The sequence below is a fragment of the Pteronotus mesoamericanus genome, unplaced genomic scaffold (genome assembly GCF_021234165.1).
Source record: "Pteronotus mesoamericanus isolate MK-2021 breed Mesoamerican mustached bat unplaced genomic scaffold, CSHL_Meso_final contig_52, whole genome shotgun sequence".
NCBI lineage: Eukaryota > Metazoa > Chordata > Mammalia > Chiroptera > Mormoopidae > Pteronotus > Pteronotus mesoamericanus.
The window spans coordinates 19,537,284-19,554,840 of NW_026555189.1; the positions used below are offsets into that span (position 1 = coordinate 19,537,284).

General features: G+C 60.4%; 1 protein-coding gene across 2 annotated transcripts; it reads right to left on the minus strand.

Moving 5' to 3' along the window:
- Positions 1-245: 245 nt before the first annotated feature.
- Positions 246-17,554, minus strand: KATNB1 (katanin regulatory subunit B1). Of its 2 annotated transcripts, none has more exons than XM_054579094.1 (20): positions 17,470-17,554; positions 16,030-16,328; positions 12,001-12,131; positions 10,018-10,135; positions 6,048-6,148; positions 5,642-5,683; positions 5,033-5,116; positions 4,714-4,829; positions 4,260-4,331; positions 3,950-4,100; positions 3,590-3,780; positions 3,364-3,494; positions 2,948-2,998; positions 2,273-2,340; positions 2,022-2,117; positions 1,777-1,926; positions 1,391-1,467; positions 1,236-1,310; positions 928-1,044; positions 246-606 (listed from the first exon to the last, which is right to left on the minus strand). In XM_054579094.1, the coding sequence occupies exons 2-20, from the start codon at positions 16,067-16,069 to the stop codon at positions 474-476; spliced, it is 1,944 nt and encodes a 647-aa protein (XP_054435069.1). In that variant the 5' UTR covers positions 16,070-16,328; positions 17,470-17,554; the 3' UTR covers positions 246-473. The 2 variants fall into 2 exon arrangements, with proteins under 2 accessions (XP_054435069.1, XP_054435068.1); XM_054579093.1 differs by having other exon boundaries at positions 2,022-2,141.
- Between the last annotated feature and the right edge of the window lie 3 nt (positions 17,555-17,557).

Consider the following 17,557-nt stretch of genomic DNA (forward strand, 5'->3'; position numbering starts at 1 on the left):
GCGCCCCCCCCCCCCCCCCCGCCATGAGTCAGAACTGGCCCTTTCCCGTTGGCCTGGCACTCTGCTGCCCCCTGCTGGCCCCACAGCCTGATGCACCGCCCCTGCCCAGGCCAGGCTGGTGATCCTGCAGACCTGGGAGAGCCTGTGGCCAGATATGCCCCTCTCGGCAAGAAAACCAGGAAATAGTTACAAATTTAATAAAATTTGCCTTATAAATTACAGCAGCAGCCCCAGGGCTTGCTTGGCTGCCCCAGGAAGCAAGAGTTGGGCAAAGCTGGGCAGCTACTGCTGACAGTTGTCCGAGTTCGGGGCTGTGGAGGTGGCCGGTGGGCCAGTGCCGTCGCCTCCAGGATGGCGACAGGGCAGCAGTGGGGCAGGGCAGAGGCTCACGGGCCGGTGGGCACACAGGGAACAGGAGTGTAGGCTGAGGCCAGGCCCCAAGAGCTGCCAGGTGCCCTCACCCGCTGGATTCCTCAGTCTAAACTGGCCATGAGCAAGTGCAGCTCCCGGAAGGCACTGCCGTGGCGGCCGCTCAAGCCCGACTTGCTCTTGACGAGGCCGCTGATGCCCTTGAGCTGCTTGTAGCAGAGCCGGCACTTGTGTAGCCTGTGGGCAGAGGGGCAGCACTTGAGGTGGCCAGCTGGACCCCCACCTGACCCTGGGGCCTCGCCTGTCCTAACTACTCCTGCCCCTCCCCCGGGCCATGCCAGGCCACACCAGGGCTCAGGGCAAAGACAGGCCATGGAGGCCCAGGCTCTGCTACCCCCACCCTACACCCCAAGCCAGGGGCTCTGTCCGGGCACAGTGACCTCCTCCACAGCTGTTTCAGCAGGGCCCACCACGAGCAGGCTGGGCCCCCGGGCCTCTGTGCCCTCACCCAGCGTGGCACCCCTGCTCCCAACACAGGCACTTCACCAGGCCCCTCACCTCTCCTCCCGGCTGATGTCCACGCCCACAGAGGGTGGGGCTGCCAGGATGTCAGTGATCAGGGGCAGAAATCGCTGCAGGATTAGCTTCAGGGAGGTACAGCCCGTCTGGACATAGCTTCAGAGGCAGATGGACAAAAGGAGCCACAGACAGACAGCAAGTACACAAAGACAGATGGGCAGAGGCTGATCAGACGCAGCCACCTCACGGGGGCCCCGCCCCGAGGGGTCTTTCCCGTGATCCCTGCAAAAGCCTCTTTGCCCCCTCCCCTCCCTGCTGTGAGGCAGGCGGGGCTTCCCCACACATACCTCTCATACTTGCTCTGCAGAAGCTTCTCGATCTGTGGCAGGACCGTGGTGCACAGGTCCAGCTTCCACAGGGAACTGGGGAGAGGCCCAGGGACAGGCGCCCTCAGCACCCTGCCCCGCCCGCTCCGCCCGCTCCGCCCGCCACAGCCACTTACGCTTTCTGGTTGACAATGTTCAGGAGGTCCACGACCACCGACAGGTCATTGATGGCCACGGCTGAGTCCACCGACGTCTGTGCAAACAGAGCGCCCGTCACAGAGGGCTGGGGGGCTGGGGGGCGGGGGACGGAGTGGCCCCTGCCTGGGTGTGCTGACGATGGGGTTTATTGTGGGGTATTAAAAAGGCCACCTAAAACGATGAGCGCAAAGCCAGGCCCATATCGGTGCTTATGAGGCCGCTTGTAATAAATGGCCGCTTATGAGGACGAGGTTGGAAGGAAAAGGAGAAGTCAACCACAGGGTGGTGGCGGGGCTGCCTGCCCCCCTCCCTGCACCCTGGGGCCCTCTGCTAGGTTTGGCCTGAGGCTGGGGATGGCGCTTGCCTTGATGTCGCCCGTGGTCCACGCGGCCCGCACGGTGTCCAGGTTCTTGTGGCGGCTGGTGAGCACGACACACATGGTGTCGTGGCCTTTGCGGATCTGCGACATGGCGTCCTCATCCACCAGCTCTGTCTGCTGGGGGAGCTTCACCGCCTGGTGGGGTGGGGGGGGAACCAAGATGCTGGCAGCAAAGCTCTACCCTCGCCCCACGGGCCTCCACCCCCTCCCTGGGCTGGGTCCCCACTCACGGGCAGGAAGTCAGAAGCCCTCAGCCCAATGGGCTCGTTCCGGGCAGCAGGGATGATGGCAGGCTCGGCCTTGGGCGCAGGGGTGGATGTGACGACCTGGGGCCAGGGCAGGACCTCGAGCTGGAGGGCCGGAGCTCAGTGGGCGGCCAGCCTGAGGGCTCCCTCTGCCCCTGGGCAGGAGGCCCCCAGCCCCGGGTCAGGGCTCCAGCCCCTCCCTGGGCCTCACGCCACGGCCCTCTACCCTGACATACGTTTGGCACCGGGAACTGCGTGTCCGTGGCTGGGCTGGGCTTTGCTGCCTCCTTGGCTGTGGCCATGTCTGGAGGCAAAAGGAAAGGATCTCTGGGTCAGGAAGAAGGCAGGGCTCGGGGTAAGACCCTGACAGCATCTGTAACTGGGGGCACAGAGCCGGAGCCAGCGGGGAGCCAAGGAGGGCGGTGTCAGCAGTGTGGGTCCTCGGGAGACCTAAGGGCAGGGGCTGCACCTGTCCTTCACTTTCTACCTACTTGGTCCCAGGCCTGGCAGAAAGCGGGCGTCTAGCACCACGTGTGGAGGGGACCCAGGGAGCCCCAGGGGGCCGCGGTCTGCCACTCCACGAGGAACGCGTGTGCCGGGGGCGCTGGTGACGCGTGGGTGGCTTCTCTCCCCAGGCCCCGCTTGTTCCCAGCGCGTGTATCGACTCCAGGCCCGCCTGCATGGTGGTCTACTGTCCGCCCTCCTCACTAGGGTACAGGCTCCCGAGGGGAGCGCCTGCCTGCCTCGTTCTCGCTCGACCACCAGGGCCCAGCACGTAGTAGGTGCTCTTAGCCAGTGGGAGGGAAGCTGGGGTTGTGCCAGAGAGGGGAGGCAGAGGGGAAGGGGCGGGGTGCAGGGGGTAGAGGACCAGGGAGCTGGGAGGCCAGGCTCGCCCCCACCCCCCCGCTCACCGTCTTCTGGGGGTGCTGGGAAGGGCTCACTTCTTCGGGGGGGTGTCCGACCTGTAGAGGCGACGGGGGTTGGGGATTCATGCTGGCTGCCCAAGGCTCCTGTCTGAGCCCCTGGGGCTGAGGGGGCCTGGGGTCCGGGGGCCGGTCAGAACATGGGATGGAAGGTGGTTCCCAGGCATGCGGCTGCTGACCTGGGACCCTGGACCCTCCCACCCATTTGCACTGCGGGCCTTTCTTAGCTCCGGGGACTAAGGGGCTGCCAGGGCTCTGCTGGGGCCTGGAGGACCCAGCAACAGAGCCCGACCCGCGGGGGGCTGGGAATTAGGAAATACACGGGCACCATCCTGGAAAGGATCATTTGCATCCATTTCACAGAAGGGGGCGCCAGGGTTCGAAGTCGGGGAGCCCAGCCTCACTGATGCTGTTCTTGGGCTGGAAGATCTCGTTGTAGTCCTCTGCGTTCTGGATCTCGGCCCGAGACTCCCGCTCGTCCCGGTCATCCTCGCTGCTGGGGCTGCGGCGCTCGCTTTCCGAGTTCTGCTTCACCCTGCAGGGTGGCCGAAAGGGGGCCGGGGCGTGAGGTCAGGCTGGGCCCCCCGAAGTCATCCCAGAGACAGGCTGCCTCCCGGGCCCCGAGCCCACCTCTGAGGCTTGCTGCAGGTCGTGCTGGGCCGCTCGTAGATGCGCCGAAGGGGGGCGGTAGGGAGGGGTGGCTGCTGAGCCAAGGGCCGGCTGTCCTGCACGGGGTCCTGGGCCACCGTGCCTGTCCTGGTGACCCGTGTCAGGTCCACCACATAAGAGGAGACGTTGCTCTGGGAGAAGGCCACGCCTATCTGCAGGGAGGGCAGAGCTGGGGTGGGGCCCCTCGCGGCAGTGGCTAGGGTACGGGTGGGCAGGGTCCCCACAGGGGCAGAGGGAGGTGGGGGCCTGATGGGCTCGTGAAAGCAGCTGGGTGGCCCGATGGCAGGGTGGGCGGTGGGCGACGGGCGACTGCTCTCTCACCAACTGGTCGTTGCAGATGGCCAGGTCGGCCACCCTGCCCCAGCTGACTGAGACCACATCAAAGCAGCGCTCGGGCTCCCAGCCGTAGACGCGCAGTGAGTCCTGGCAGCCGCTGTACAGGCAGCAGCCATCGGGGTTGAAGAGGATGCTCCTGGGCCAGGTGAGAGGGGACCATGGTCCTGAGAAACCTGGGGAGGCTCAGGGACCGAGGACACGAGGGGGCAGACGCAGAGATGGGAGGAGCCCACCCACGTCCACGCCCCACCTCCCCAGGAGAGGGGCTGGGCCCACTGCCCAGCTGCCTGCGTACCTGACGGGCCCCGGCTCCCCTTCGATACAGCTCACCACCTGGAATTTCTCCAGATCCCAGAAACGGATGGTCCTGCAAAGGTGGCCAGGCTGTAGGGGAAGCCAGGTCCCGCCTCTGGGGCAGCCGGCTCCTTTCCTCCCCACCCCTGCTCCTGAAGAGCGAAGCCTTGGGCCGAGGCGGGCCCTACACAGGCAGGGAGAGGGGACCCAGGGCACGGGAGATGAGCACGGGCTTTGGGTCTGGACACGCCCTCGAAGGCCCAGGACGCGTCCAGGAACCAAAGTCAGGGGACGGATGGGACCCGGCCCCCATCCGGGCTGGCTGGCAGTGAATTCATTCTACAGAGGCACATCAGGCATACGACACCCTGGGACAGAGAGACAGGCAGGGGACAGATGCACATACACTCAAGAGGCAGGGATGTGAGGAATGGCAGTCACCTGTGTCTCCTCACCTGTCAGAGCTGCCGGAAGCCAGGAGGTACTCGTTGGGATGAAACTCCACCACGCTGACAGGCCCCGTGTGGCCGGGGAACTCAGACATCATCTTGCCGGCAGTCAGATCCCAGAGCTGGGGCAGGGCGCGGTGCACATCAGGACCAGGCCGGGCCCTGCCGCTGCCTGCTCGCCCCCCATCCCAGCCTGAGCTTTTTATCCACACACCACCTTCCAGTCTGGATGGGCTTGGGACACGCAACCCGTCAGGAGGGCGGTGAGGACCCTGCCTGAGTGTGGTCAGCCCCCAGCCCTGGCCCAGGCCAGCCCGGGAGGCACCTTCACTGTGTGGTCATCTGCAGCCGACGCCAACCACTTCCCGTCGGGGCTGAACCGCAGACACCGCACGGCCTGGCTGTGCCCCTGAGGAGAGCACAGGCACGGGGCTCACCCTGGGGGCCTGGCTCAGCGGGCTCCCCTTCCCGCCACCCCCGGGGAGCAGGCAATAAGGGGATAGGGGTATGGGAGATGCCACAGAGGAACACGGCTCCCTATGAGGTCACGGACCCCAGCCCTGCAGGGTGCTTCAAGAAATCAAGATTGCCCACCTGTAATGTCAAAGGGTCTAAAAACCTCCAATAATAATTCTGTGCTCAACTCAATGCTCCCAAACTCCTATGAGCAGGCCACCCCCTCCTCTGACGATACCCGTTCCCTGCCTGTAAAACCAGAGCATGGGGCACAGCTTGGTAACCATGGTTCCGAGGGAATTCCTGGAGAGCTGGGGGGTCCAGGTGGACCACCCACAGCAGCCTGCTCCACTCGATTTATGCTTCTCACTGGGGGACTTTCGTTTCTCACGTTCCCACCCACGGTGGCCAGCAGGGCCCTCTGGCCCCTGCCAGCCTGGGCCCCATACACGCAAGGAGCAGCGGGCACCTTCCTTACCCTGTACCGGAAGACACAGCCTTTCCTCCTGATGTCCCAGAGCTGCGGGGAGAGGAGCAGAGGGGCAGAGTCAGGACAGGTCACGGCCCGGGCGGGCTTGGGCTGGCGAGGCCTAAAGCCGGGGCTGGAGGGCAGTGTGTGGCTGTGGACAGAGAAAGGCTCTGGGCCCCTCCAGGCCACCGCACCCCAAAACGACGGAGCCAAGCTTTACTAAAGCTGGTAATTCCAGGCCGAAACATCTGGCGAGCGCCTCCACACCTTCCTTCCCCAGGAGGGTGTGAACACTGCCGCAGAGAGAGAAGAGGCCCCCACAAAGAGCCAAAACCCACCCCCTGAGAAAGGACACAGGGCCGGGTCCCACTGCAGCCCAGCGGGAGGCGCAGGGCTCAGAGCAGCGCCTCCTCACCTTGATGTTCGTGTCCTGGGAGCCTGAGGCCACAAACTCGCCATACGGGTGGAAATCCAGGCTGCAGATGTTGGCTTTGTGTCCCATGAGTGTGCGAAGAACTAACAAGAAAGCAGAGATGATGACGTGAGAGGTGTACAAAACAGCTGGAGGAAAAGGGCTGTTGTGTTTGTGGGTGCTATAACATTAACTGAAGAGTAAGAGATTTTAAAATTGGGTACTGTGGGGAGGGAACCAACTAGGGTCCTACCGCCCTACTACCTTCCTGTTTTCCTCCTGACGACAGCCATTTCTGTTACTGCCTGAGCCCTCCGAAACTATCGTGCAATCCCCCCAGCTTGCACCTCTGGCTCAGCCCAGTATGTTCTGGGAGCGAAGGGTGAGCAGTGCCAGGCAGAGGGAAGTGGTAGGCACAGGCCTCAAGGAGGGCGCCTGGGGTGTCCCTGGCATGCACACTGGCCCTCTGTCCCGGGGAGGGCGGCTGCTAGGACAAGCTGTGAGAACAGAGAGCACAGGAGGACATGCCTGGGGCCTTAGGGCCTCAGAGCCTCAGGGGCAAGGGGCACATCACGTCCAAGTCTCCCACCCTTCTAGGTCCCGCAGGCAGCTCCATGGTCTGGCCCAGCTCGGCCCACAGGCAAATCGTGTTTCTGTCTCTGGTACCAATCAAATTTGCCTCCTCTTTCTGGCCTCGTGTCTCTTGCTTTTTAAAAGATTTATAATTCCACTGTCTGAATGAAACCGATCGCCCCATGGAGCCAGGGCCAAGTGGCACAGGAACCGGCCATCCTCAGGTCTGAGCCAAGGTGAAGGGGGTGCTGGACAGGCGGAGAGCTCTCTGTTGCAGGAGATATGCACACAGACGTGACGTAACGCTTTAGGGACAGGAGTCGAGCTCCAAACACTGGGCGAATTAAACTATCGTGTGACGGTCTTTGTCCCTCAAGGTCCAGGCCCAGGGCTCTGGGGGCCAGGCAGAATGGGCAGCGTCTTTGGCTCTGCTCCTGGTTTGCTGTGTGACCCTGGGCAATCCTTTACTCTCTCTCACATCGGGTCAGTCAGAATTATGTAATAAGATGGACATCAAGTTCTTAGCGTGGGCTTGACATGAGGTAAGTGCTCAATAAACGCCAGTTGTAATTCTCTGTAATTTCTTCCTGCACAAGTCCTGATTTCATGCTTTCTTCTGTTTCCTTCTCTTCTCCTTAGGCGTCAGGACACTTGTCCCGGGTCTGCATCTTGTGGTCCCAATGATGACCCACTACTCAATGCCATGGCCTTTTGGGCACCTCCCCTGTCCCGGAACATCCGCTGAGCACCTCCAGGGTTCCCCGAACAGGCTGAGTGGTTTCTGGGCATGAGGGCCCCCAACCCCAGCGAAGCCGGGGGGTGGCCAAGGGCCAGAGGCTCCGAGGGGGAGGCAGCCCACCGGAGGCCAGTCGGCAAGGAGCAGAGCCAGAGTAAACCAGGCACCTGACCCTTGAGCCGCTGGGTCACCTTTGTCTCAGGCTCCCAGGGCAGGCCAGGCGCAGCTGAGAGCGGGTAACAGCGAGCTGCTCTGGCTGTCACCCGCACTGAGAACGAAGTCCGTCCCACTGTCTACCACACCCACTCGTCCCACGAGCTGGGACTGCACTCCCTTTACGTCCTTCATGGAGTGTGACAGGGCACCTGGCGCATCTGTCCACTGAGTATTTAACTCAATCGCACCAAACCCTGCGAGGCTGCCCCTCCCCGCTCTCTGTAGGGGGCACGTGCCAGCAGGGGCTCAGTGCTGCGTGTCCAGTCCAGGAGGCCTCGGCCACCCGCCGCCCAGTCCGGGGCCTGAAGGGGGCAGACTCAGGCTGGCTCCTGCCTCGGCCCACTCGCTCTGCATCCCACAGCCAGGTTCCCAAATGCTGCCACACCCCGAGACACTGTGGCGAGCCCCGCCCTGCGTGGGCCCCGCTTCGGCTTCGGCTTCAGGAAGCGCAGGCCGCCTTCCTGTGGCATCCTGGGCACCCGCCCCGCCCTCTGGCCGTGCCACAAAAAGCAGGCAGGACCGCATTCTTCAGGCGTGACTTCTGCCTTTGCTCTTCTGTCCCAGGAGGGCCCTCCGAAGGCCTCCGTCACAGGATCTGTCACAGGGGCCCCATGAGGGAACCTCCGAGCCCTCCCAGCCGAGCAGCTGCCCGTCCTCCACCCGAACCCCCCAGTGACGGGCTGCCTCCCAGAGCAACCGGCGTGTCAGCGGCTCTTCCAGACCCTTCTGTACCGGGGGGCCGGTTGGCCTGTCCCTTCCACTCACGCCGCGGTGGGAGGGGTGGAGGTGGGCCTGTGGTCTCAGCTCTTCCTGCCAAGGCTGCCGAGGACCAATTTCTCTCCCACCAGAGAGACCCCCATACTCAAGGCAGCAAATGACAATGGAGAGCGTGGGGGCGGGAATCTGACGCCAGGATGCAAGTCCCAGCTCCTGCCACTCACAGCCGTCACCACACTCAAGGCCCGATGGACCTGGCTCTGCACCGGAACCCCCTGGAGGCTTAGTGAAAGCCATAGGCTGGGCTACCGCTTACAAGCCACGGGCTGGGAGTGGGGTCTGGTCCACGTGTCTGTGACGAGCTCGAGAGCAGCCAGCCCTGGGAGTCCGGTGCCCAGGGCCTCCAGACAGCGGTCTTCAGTTTTCATTCTCTACCCATCTTAGGAATTCTCACATTTCCCTTATGTGTGAAATGGTCGGCCCTTGTCTCCTCTTTTGCCCCTTGCTCCTCGGTGCCTGGTGAATGGCTGGTGCCATCCACTGGGACCAGGGGCCAGGCAGAGGCTCCCCAGATGGAGAACCGCCCTCAGCCCGGGCCTTTCTGCTTTCTCAGCTGGAGCCCAGGCAGCGGCCTTGTTCCGCCCCAGCCCCGTGAGTCCAGCAATGCCCCCCGTGTGAGGCCGTGGCCCTGTGCGTGGCCAGGCAGTGGGGCCGCATGCTGAGACGCCAAGCCTGCAGCCCACTTGTTACCTAAGAGACCCCAGGGTCTGTCCTTCTTAAGCAGCCCACCACTCGGTGGGCAGGCATCGCCCACGAGGCCCCAGGGTGCCGTCTACATAAGAAGACCGCTGCTCTTGGGCAGGCTGGGCCTGGCGCCGGGGCATGCGTGGCTGCCGGCACCGTCCTGTAGCAGAGGCAGAGCACACCCGCAGGGGAGGCCCAGAGGCCTGTGCTCCCAGCCAGGCAGGGGGCTCTCTTCTGGAAAAGCGGCCTTGCCAAAATCCACACCACCCTTTCCTCTCCCGTCCTTCAGGCCACGGGTGGCCTCCCGCCTGACATGCTGGAAGGGCAGACGAGAGGCGGGCAGGAAACAGCGAGCAAACAGGTTTACTTGGACCTCTTGGTGTTGGCCTGCACAGCGTTCTGTGCTAATGTATAAAACATTTTGAGATAGAAACTGCAGTATAGCCACGTTGTTTAGAAAGATGGAGGGAAAGAGCGAAACACCAGGTGAAAGGAAAGGAGGTTGAGGCCTCTGAGAACGGGAAGGAGAGGGGCAAAGGCCTCTTTTTTTCATTGTATCTGTAGAACTACCAGTATCTGACTTAAACTCTGTCTAACTCCTATAAAGGTGAGAACTAAATTAAAGCAAAGCGCAAGGGAAACAGAAGGCCTGGCCCCCCAGCCCCACCCCTGCAGGCAATAGTTAGAGAAGCTGAAGGGGCTGCCCCCAATTCAGGGCTCCCCCTAGTATGTCCCACACAGCCACCTCACTCCTGCACACGTCCTGCATGGCCCCTGGTGGCACTTAAGGTCCTCCCAGGTTCTGAATCCACACAGTTGTCCGTTCGGACTTCACTAGGCACCTCTTTGATGCCAGCGCTCAGATAGGAGGGCAGTCGCTGCTGCCGGGCTCATGGGAGCGGTGGGGCGGGGGGCCACCACACTCTATGGTACGCGGTCCAGCAGGGCCGCAGGGGACGAGCGGGGAAGGCAAGCGCCGGGGCCTACTTTTGGCAGCTTCCAGGTCCCAGACGCGGATGGAGCCCGACTGGGAGCCGGCCACGATGAGCTCCTCGGGGGTGTTGAGGCGGACACTCTCCACTGGGGACGTGTGGCCCGTCAGGCTCTGCAGGGAGAAGGTGGGAGCTTCAGCGCACGTCCTGGACAGACCCCAAGCTGCTGCCCAAAATTATGGGTCCCCAGGAAATATGTCAGCAAGAAGTGGCCCAAGCAACAGAGCCACACCCATGCTCTTCCACAGACGCTGGGCAGCCGCTTCCCTTGGCCTTGGCCTTAGCTCCCAGGGCTAACGGTGGGCCGGACCCCGGTCACACTCCAACCCCTTCCCTGCTCACTGTGCCCGTGACATAGACGCCCCCTGCAGAAATGGCCCTGTGCCCCCAGAGGGCAGCCACTGACCCTTTAGTCTGGGTCCAAACCGCCGCCCACCTAGGCGCTGCTCCACCTCCACCCTGTGCCTGGCTCAAGGCCCTCAGGAGGGAAAACTACGGCAGAGCTGAGGCCTGGCTTGCCAACAGCCCCCATCTGGCCCCTCTGAGCTGCCTGGATCCCCGGAGGACCCAGCCGCACTCCCAGGAAGGGGCTCTCAGAGCCCACAGCCTGGGAGCCACTCTGCTGGAAAGTACAGTCTCATCCAACTCAGAGCCAGCCAGAGCCGGGCCGGGCCGAGCTGAGGAGGGAGGGGCGGGAAGTGCCGGCATTTCCAGCTTTCTGGGGACAGGCCGGAGTCTGAAGTCCATGGCGTGTCGCTCCCAACCCCAAGGCACAGCGGTGACTCCATCAGTGTTTGCTAAGACCGTTCCCCATGGGGGTTGGGGACAGTAAAACTCCTCCTCAGAAACAGCTGGTCTGACTCCCAAACACCATCAGCAGAAGCACATCTTGGTATGAACCCCAGGAGTCAAACGCGCGAGCCAAGAGTCAAGCGCGTGATATCACCCTGTGCTGCACGGCTGCGGGGGGAGAGCAAGGCTCCCAGCTCCCGGTGCGAGCGTAAATGGATTTTTGGAGGGCAATCTGGCAACCTGTTTTGAAAGCGTTTTTAAAAAGCGCACCCCTCTGGATTTAATGCATCGATCACAGATCTGTTCTAAGACCCAGGCAGATGAGAATGTTCAGTGAGGCCAAGCAGGGCCACCGGGCCGCACCTGACTTCCACACTGGGAGCGGGTGGGGCGCAGCTAGTTCTGGTCCTCCCCACAAAGGCACACCACAGAGCCATTAAAGATCATGTCGTGAGAGGGCAGTTGTTGACACAGGAAAATGCTCACAGATTATTTTTAACAACCAGGCCACAGAAGTGTGAGGTATCATTCTGAAAATGTTTCGCTATATATTTCTGTGTGTGCACACATATATGTGCTTGCACATGCATGCGTGCACAGAAATGCATACCTCTGCACCCACATGCATGTGCGTGTCTCTGTATCTGTATCAGCACCTACAGGGGCACAGACCGAAATACCAACGCAGTGAATGGAACTTCATACAATTCATTGTTGTATCTTTTCCTCCTCTGTGATTTCCTGTTTTGGAAATCAGTTTTCGACACTGGGTGTCGTCGTGTGAGCAGGGGACAGTGCTGTTCAGGAGCCGGCTCCAGCCAAGCGCCCTGAAGCCCTTCCAGTGGAATGAGGTAGGGGGTCTACCATTGCCCTCAACACAGCTGACGGGTGGGCGGATGGGCCCTGCGTAGGGCAGGCTCAAATTCATTTTGGCCTTCTCCTGCAGGCTCCCTGGGGTGTTGTCCCACGGCCGGGTGATGTCCCCAGTTCTGATGTCCCTGCCATCTGGGGTTGCCCTGGGTCTCCCTGAGCAGACAGCCGGGGGAGGCAGGGATGTTGTGCTCTGTCCCCTACCCTTGGGACAGGCACCCAGAGGAACGGGTGCCTGCCTCTGCCCCCAGCCCCGCCCTGCTCACAGTCCCCTCCCGCTCCTTGCCCCGCCCCCCACTGGCCAATGGAGACTTACCATGATGCAGTTGGGCTTGTGGGTGGACCACAGGTTGACACGACAGTCGTCCCCTCCTGTTGCCAGCAGCCGCCCGGAGCCTTTGCCCAGCACCAGCGAGGACACATTGCTGGCATGGGCGACGATCTCTTCTACACAGGAAAGAGCACGGGGGGGGGGGGGGGGGGCAGGCAGTCAGGGGGCTGGATGGGCCACGTGGGGGAGGGTGGGCTTGGCCCCGCGTGGCCACCAGCTCTGGCACCAGAGGCTTTTCTCGAGGGCTCTGCCCCGTCAGCTTCTCTTTGGGCCCAGACGCTCGTCCCGGCACCAGCTGACAAGGCTGGGCCTGGGTCTGAAAGATATGACTATTTCTCAGCGCTAGTCATCCCTGCCTCGCCCTTGGGCCTCACTGTTTTCTTCCTTTTTCTGCACATCCACTGGTAACCTTATTGGCCTCCCTATGCTCAGTTTTTAAAATGGACTTGCTATTTTTATTCAGCTCTGTCTTGTAAGCAATGATGTTCATGAAATTACAAGTGTGATATGTGTATTATATTTTTTCTGTGATACAAAAAGAAAAAGGAAAACAATTATTAAGATAAAAAACATGGAACTATGGTACCCCCTAAGCACCTCACAAGCTGCCACTCACTGTGCACACAAAGCTCTCTTTCGGGAAGACACTTTAGGAACCGTTTAGGTCAAGTCTAGACAAGCTGTGCCCAGGGGAGCTCACCCAGGACGTCAGCCCACAGCTTCAGAACCGTGGACCTGGCTCTGACCTGAGCTCTGCTATTGCAGGCTGTGTGGCCTTAGACAAGTCACTCGCCTTCTCTGAGGACTGGGTTCCTCAGCTAGTAAGCGGGGAGAGTAACAGGGCCTGGCTCACTGAGCTGCTGCATAGGGAGCGGGTGCTCTATGTTGTCAGGCAGGCTCAGGGCTAGTCACCTGAAGACAGTGGGCACTGGGGCCCTGGGTGGGCACAGGCGGCTGGGCTGCATGAGGAGGGGGCAGCCGACTGAGAAGTCTAGGTGTGAGGGGGTGGGAGTGAGGGCTGACCAGACAGAGTGGGAGCTGTGGGCAGCCACAGGGACCCCTGGCCCAGCCTTTCGGGGCAGCAGTGGGGCAGCAGGTAAAGCCTAGGGGCATCAGTGCTCCAAAGGGAGCAAGACACAGACAAGGAGCCAAGAGGCAGCCCAGGTCCCCAAGCTCATTCCTGAGTGTGTCCCTCCTGAGAGGAGGGAGGAAATGAGACAGGTCTCCTCACCCAGGTGGAGGGAAAACCCCACCGTGCCAACACCCTGAGGCAACTAGGAAGCAACTGGGAGGCTGGCTTGGGTGACGACCTCCACCCTGCCTGGGGGTCTCTGTGGTACAGGCCTCAGACCACAGGAAAGTTAGGGAACTGGGCCCAGGAACCTCATCCCTCTCTAATCTGCACCTTAACCAAGGAAACTTCTGTCCTCTGGACACAGCAGGGACAGAGTAGCCTGGGATCCTCTGGGGCTCCAGCCACAGACGCTTGTCTGCTCAAGAATTCTGCTGGGCCAAAGTGCTGCCCAACCCAGAGAGCGGACGAACCACATGCTCCCTGGGCACTTGGTTCCCAGGCCTCGAGCCCTTTGCCCTTCTCCGATGACACTCATGTGTGCACTGCTCCCCACCTGGGACCTACCTACAGGCCTGGGTGTCTACCCCGGCGCTCATGCTTTCCAGGGAAAGTTCTGGCTGGGCCCACCTCACTGGGCCTCCTTGGATACACTGCCAACCCTCTCTGGGCCTCAGGACTACTGGCCCTTGAGACAGCCATTAATTCATAATATATTTGATTCGTGGGAGCCTGTCCCAGGCCCAGCACTGGCGAGACAGTGGGGGAATGAGAGTGACAAAGTTCCCATCTTCATACCACCACCTGGTCAGATAGCTCCTGGGCCAGGGAATCCAGCTGGAAGAACCACAGACTTTGGGGTGGAAAGGATTTGGAGGTTAGGCCCTTCTAGAAGGGCTCAGACCACTCCCCTCTAACCAGCCTGACCAGGGGCTGACTGGAGCTCCTGGAGGGCTGGGCGGGAGGAGGGGGCACACCGCAAGCACCATGCAGAGGAGGCCTCAGCACAGGGCAGTGGCCAAGAGCTCCCCTCTGGCTGAAGGACCACACCCACCGACGGCCCAGGCCTGGGTACTCAATTTCTGTGCAAAGAGATGAGGGTCTCACAGAACCTACAGGAAGGCCAGGCTGGCGCCTGCTGCCCCGCCCTGTGGCAGATGGCCATGCCAGCCAGCTTCCCAAGCACAAGTGGCACAGCCTGCACCCCATGTCCCAGGCAGATCTGGGAACACCGTATTCTGGCCAGAGGCGCCAAGGACTTGTAAAGACCTAGGATTCAATGACCCCATGCGGGCCAAGCACCTTCTGATTCTCAGACTCTAGAGCCACAAGGAGCCAGAGGTCACTGGCCTTGGGCTCTTCAGACAGCAAAAATGCCGTGAGCATGAAATTGTCAAACGCCAAACACGTGACCTCCCACCTGAACACTTTCACAGCCTGGCCTTGCCTTTCAGCTAAAGCAAAGTCTCAGAAGGGCTGGGATCCTCCCCAGCCTCTGCGGGACCACACTCTCCCCAACGCGGTGCTGCAGCCCCTGGCTCCCCAGACTTCTCCAATGCACTGAACTTCCAGCCTCAGGGCCTCGTGCATGTGGCTCAGGAAGCCTACGATACTTCCCTACCCCACGCCCTATCATCTGGTTAATTGAGCCAAAGCACATGTCCCAGCTTAGATTCAAGGAGAGATGGAGGGGTGTGGCGATGTTTCCTGCCAGTCACTCTTCCCAGGCTCTGCCCCCCATTTCACAGGGACCTGGTCTACTTTACCCCCTACTGCCTCCCCTAATGCCTGGCTCTAGTCTCGGGAAAGGCCATCTGTTAAAGGGATAGATACATAACCCCAGTAAATACAAAACCACTCAGTCCAAAGCGCACCTTCCTGGGGAGACCTTAACAGGATTCTCCCAGAACTCGAGGGCTTAGAGGAATAATTTGAAAATGGTCCAAACCTCTCATTTTATAAATAAAGACACAGAGGCCCAGGAAATAGCTTTGCTCAAGTTCCCATAGTTAAAAATGAAAGAGCCTTGCTCTAGCTTCTGGAAACTGCCCAGGGACAACTCAGAACAGGGCAACCAGTTTGGGCACCAATCCTCAAAAAAAAAAATGATCTGGGGAAACTTGGTACCCTTGTGAGTCTTCGCGGGGGTCCAAGAGAATAAAACTATTTTTATAACTGTACTAAGATGGTAATTTACTTTAATGCTGTTGTTTGCTCATAAGACTATAGTGGAGTTTTCCAGAAGATACATGACATGATGACATCATCACTGATGGTATGTTTAATTATATATCCTTGTGCAAAAATGTCTCAGTATTACTAACGTGGTAAATAATGATAGACATAACCCTCATAAACAAAATCTCTTTGGGGCCCTCTGTAATCTTTTAGAGTATAAAGAGGTCCTCAGATCAGCGTTCAGAGCTGCTGCACAGAGTCACTACGGGAGTGGGTCATGCTCACACTCAGTTACATGCCTGAGTCCTGCCGACAGCCCTCTGCCGACCCTCTCGCCCTGGCCCCCGCCCCAAGATGCCCTCATCCGATGGGGGAAGTTTGACTTTGAGATGTCTGAAAATGCCAAGAATATCTTTCAGGATTTTTTGCCCCATCCCGCCTGTCAGCCTAACCAGAAATCCCGCACTAAGTGCTTTCTTATATTCATTTTCTCACTTGAATCTCTCAGCAACTGTAGAACGTAGGTGTGATCATTGCATTGTACAGACAGGAAACTAAGCCTCCGAGAGGTTTGGTTGCCTGGCCAATGTTACCCAGCTAAGTGCTAAAGTCACGCTTTGCATCTTGTTCTGTCTCACTCCAAGGCCTGGGAGTCTCCCCTTGTGCCAAGAACTGAAGACAAAGCTGGGGGTTCAGGCTACCCCAGTAACAAACAGCTAACAGGGTAAATGGAGTGAGAAAGAAAGAAAAAGAAAACCACTCACGCAACTTCCAGGCCACCTTGGTGACCACAGGGGTGGCCATCCTTCAGCTGTCTGGCACCTGATGCTCCACCCACAAAACAGACTGTTTTCCTCCAGGGGTGGGGGTGGATCCCCCCCAGATCCGCCAATCAAGTTGGCAGGGAGTTCCCACACATCCAGGCAGAGGGAATGCCTTTCTCCTGGCTCTGGACCGACTCAGTTTTAAATCAGCCACAGCAGCCACAGCAGCAGCCTGAGCACGTCTGGCAGAATCCTGGATCATGAAATGTCAGGCTGAGCCATCTCAGCTCAACAGTCGGCTGGAACACAAACAGAAGGGATGGCTTGTTAGGAAACACGCAGTGGGAGCTCAGGACAGGGGCCCTGATTTAGAGACTGCAGCTGCAACTCCCTGCATCATCGAAGCCACTTGGTAAAGACAGACACCCACCAAAGCCACCAGAGCCAGGAGCTGCACTACAAATTGAATTAGAGAATCAGGAGACAGGGGCACCTCAGACAGGGCGACTTGGAACACAGGGAAAAAGAAGGTCTTCCCAGAGACCAGGAAGATGGGAGGAGGCTCTGCTCCAGGAGGCTGGTGCCTGAGATGCAGCAGCCGCAGTGGGGCGGGGAAGAGCACATGGCCGCCGATCAGACAGATTTCTGGGAGTCACTGTTTTGTCTGACCTATGGGAAGGGGGTGGAGTCAAGGCTACAGCTTAGGGGCCCAGGAGAGGCACCCCAGGGACAGGTACTGAAGTCTTCTCTGGGGAGAACGTCAAACAGGGTCCCGAGGACGCATTCCCCCACGCCCACCCCCAGTTTGTGGCAAGGGAACTACTCCTGGTCTCTGAAATTCCCAAGGACAGTGCTGGGAACTAGGTCTCCAGCCTGGCATGAGTCGGTATGACTCCTCAACTCTAAAAGGCCATCTACGGTGCCTCCTCCCCTCTTCCTCCAAGCCTTTTCCCCAGGAAACCTCTCCTCTCCATCCCCTTTCTCCTGGTTCCCCAGTCCTGCCTCGCTAGTCCTCCATTTCTCCCTGCCTCCTGTGTCCTCCATTCGCACACATCTTGTCTCCTGAGCTCCCTAATTTGGTCCCTGCCTCGCCAGGCCCCCTTTATTGCTCTTTCCCCTCTGCCACCATAATCCCCATTCATTCACTCTCCTGCTTCCAGCGTCCCGATTCATCACCCACCCTCCGGCAGACCCCCAGCTCTGCTTCCGGCCTTCCTGGATTGGTTCTCAGGCCTCCACGCCTGTCCCGCCCCAGCCGGGGCTAAGGCTGGTCCCTTGGCCTCCCCTGATCCTCCCACTCCGTTCAGCTTGCGGGGACGGGTTCCAACCTCCCCGCGCCAGAACCCTCTCCGCCGCAGCCCGGCCCGGCCCCGCCTGGCTCGGCCCGGTCCAGGGCCCACCGTACGCCCCCTCGCTTCCTCGCCCCCTAGCCCACTCCACCTGCAGCTGCGGCTCGCGAGGCCGAGGCTCTCCTCCAGCGACCCCCACTTGCCTCCATCCCCTGCCCTGATTGGCCGCTGCTTGACAA